At 48.2% G+C, this 2,193-nt stretch overlaps 1 protein-coding gene across 1 annotated transcript in view; it reads left to right on the top strand.

Annotated features, from left to right (window-relative positions):
- slc35h1 (solute carrier family 35 member H1) overlaps positions 1 to 2,193 on the top strand; it is a 47,602-nt gene that overhangs the window by 41,955 nt on the left and 3,454 nt on the right. Inside the window, exons 40-45 of the mRNA XM_031876561.1 lie at positions 23 to 76; positions 577 to 672; positions 776 to 829; positions 967 to 1,020; positions 1,115 to 1,168; positions 1,805 to 1,876. Of these exons, the coding sequence (XP_031732421.1) occupies positions 23 to 76; positions 577 to 672; positions 776 to 829; positions 967 to 1,020; positions 1,115 to 1,168; positions 1,805 to 1,876 (384 nt within the window). The remainder of the gene's footprint in view (positions 1 to 22; positions 77 to 576; positions 673 to 775; positions 830 to 966; positions 1,021 to 1,114; positions 1,169 to 1,804; positions 1,877 to 2,193) is intronic.

The following is a 2,193-nucleotide window of genomic DNA, read 5'->3' as shown; positions in this document are numbered from 1 at the left end:
CCCCCCCCCCCCCCCCCCCCAGGGAAAGCCAGGTCCTCGTGGTGAGAAAGGTGAGAAGGGAGAGCAAGGCCTAAAGGTGAGATGAAAATATTTCTTCAGGCTTAGTAACATTTAGAAACTCGAGTGTTGCTCCTTCAGCTGGAAAGCCCGCACTACAGCAAACACAGGTTTAGTTTAGATTGGTTTAGTTCAGAATTGTTACATACATGTATGCACAAGGACCAGATGCACTCTGGTTAGTGTTTGTAGGGAACGCTAGAAAAAGAAAAGTAATACATCCACAAAAACATCCACAAGATACAAAATACAGGTGTGTCTTTAGGAGTATCAGGGGTGAGAACATTGTGGCTTAAGTTGGCAGAGGTGAACAAAATCTCTTTCCAAAACTCCTTTCCATGTCAGTTTCTCCTCTTTCCATTGGCTATGCATTCTTCTTTCATCTGCTGCAGATCGATCCGAGCATCACAATACAATCACCAGTGTGATCTGGTGATTTAACAGTAAAATCATGGTTTGGTCGGAGGCACGCCTTGGAGCTCCAAATCGATGACTACAGTTAGTTTCTCTGTGTTTCAGGGGGAGGTGGGTCCTCCAGGAAAGTCTGGATTAGAGGGAGGTCTTGGACCCCTGGGCAGCACGGGGCCTCGAGGCATGGCCATGCAGGGTAAAGCGGTGAGTAACCTGCTTAGCTTTAAACATGTAGTGTTATTAAACATGGACTCATGAATCTAGTGTTTTGTATACAATGTTTGTGTTTTCTTATTTTCCTTTTTAGGGTCCACCTGGTGCAAGGGGGGGAAAAGGAGAACCTGGGCGACCAGGGGTCCAGGTGAGTCTAAAATGAGTCACCAAAACACAGAAATAGAAGAGAGAACACTTTAAATCTTCCTCGTACTGTTGTGTTTGAACCCATTCCTCTGCCTCTCCTCGCCCTCTCTCCAACCTTGCTGTTGTGTTTCTCTGCAGGGTTCACCAGGACCTCCAGGTCCAAAAGGAGAGGTGGGGATTCCAGGCCCTCAGGTGAGCTGCTTGATCCCAGAACGCCACATGTCAGCGGTGACCCTCCGTCCCTTTTCGTTTGTCCTCATCTCTCTGCTATGTGTGTTGTACACAGGGCATTAGGGGGCTCGAAGGAAACATCGGTGGACCAGGCATCACTGGACCCCGGGTAAGACTGGATTTCATTTTAGAGCCACTGTGTGTAGAATTTTGACTTTGGTGTCACCGTGGGGTCAGAATTTGACCGTGACCAACATTTTGGTCCGTGACACGGAATTTTGAAAAAGTAATATCTTAATGGCCATGAAACCTACTGTGGATATGTGGACACATACAATTTACTGAGAACGAATGAGCCGTTTCCATTTTGGTCATGTTCTGAGCTTTCCTCTAGCACCCCCCTCAGCCCAAAACCCGGCATTACTGGGCCCAGGATGTGTTTAAAAGATTTGTAGAGCGACGTCCAGCCTGGCATGTAATAAACACAATGCTATTGCAGTTCCACTCAACAATAAACTTTGCCTTTTGCACTACTGCTGGCAAGGAGCTTATGTTGTTCACTGTTGTATTGTCTGCTGTGACGACCTACTGGTGGGGCTTTTTAAGGTAGTCAATGTGTTCTGACCTGGGAAGTCTGTATTGTGGCCCCCAGCTGGAACAGTGTCAACAGCAGAGATTCCCCTGACTGGAATGGATAATTCCTCTACCACTATTGGCTCGGGAGCTCAGGAAACGGCTTTGACTGTATGTCATGTTTTTACGTTTGTCTTTCTGCTCCACACATCCGTCTATTTGTATCTTACAGGGTTTCCAGGGAATGCCCGGACACCCGGGGCCTATAGGGGACAGGGGCTTCTCAGGACATGTGGGACCTACGGTAAGACCAGAGGGACAAATCACGTCTGTCTTCACATTTGGTTATGTAGTGAACATGTAATTCACAGTGAACATGGGTCAGAAATATACGTGCTATATTTACAGACACTCAAGCCGCTCTAGTAGTTCTTGGGACCTTCAAAGAAAAATGTTACACCCGACAGCCTTTACACACATAATGAACACAAAGGGAAGGCAAAGTGTGATGCATAGCCGATGTGTAAATGGCACATGGCCAGTTTGTGCGGGGGGGGGGGGGGGGGGCCCTTTTTTTTACCCCCCGGTGCGGCCCCCCGGGGCCCCCTCGGGGAGAGGGGG

Source organism: Anarrhichthys ocellatus, unplaced genomic scaffold (genome assembly GCF_004355925.1).
Source record: "Anarrhichthys ocellatus isolate YVR2014 unplaced genomic scaffold, GSC_Weel_1.0 scaffold111, whole genome shotgun sequence".
NCBI lineage: Eukaryota > Metazoa > Chordata > Actinopteri > Perciformes > Anarhichadidae > Anarrhichthys > Anarrhichthys ocellatus.
Note: the sequence above shows the minus strand (reverse complement) of the source record. Positions and strands in the feature narration are given on the sequence as shown.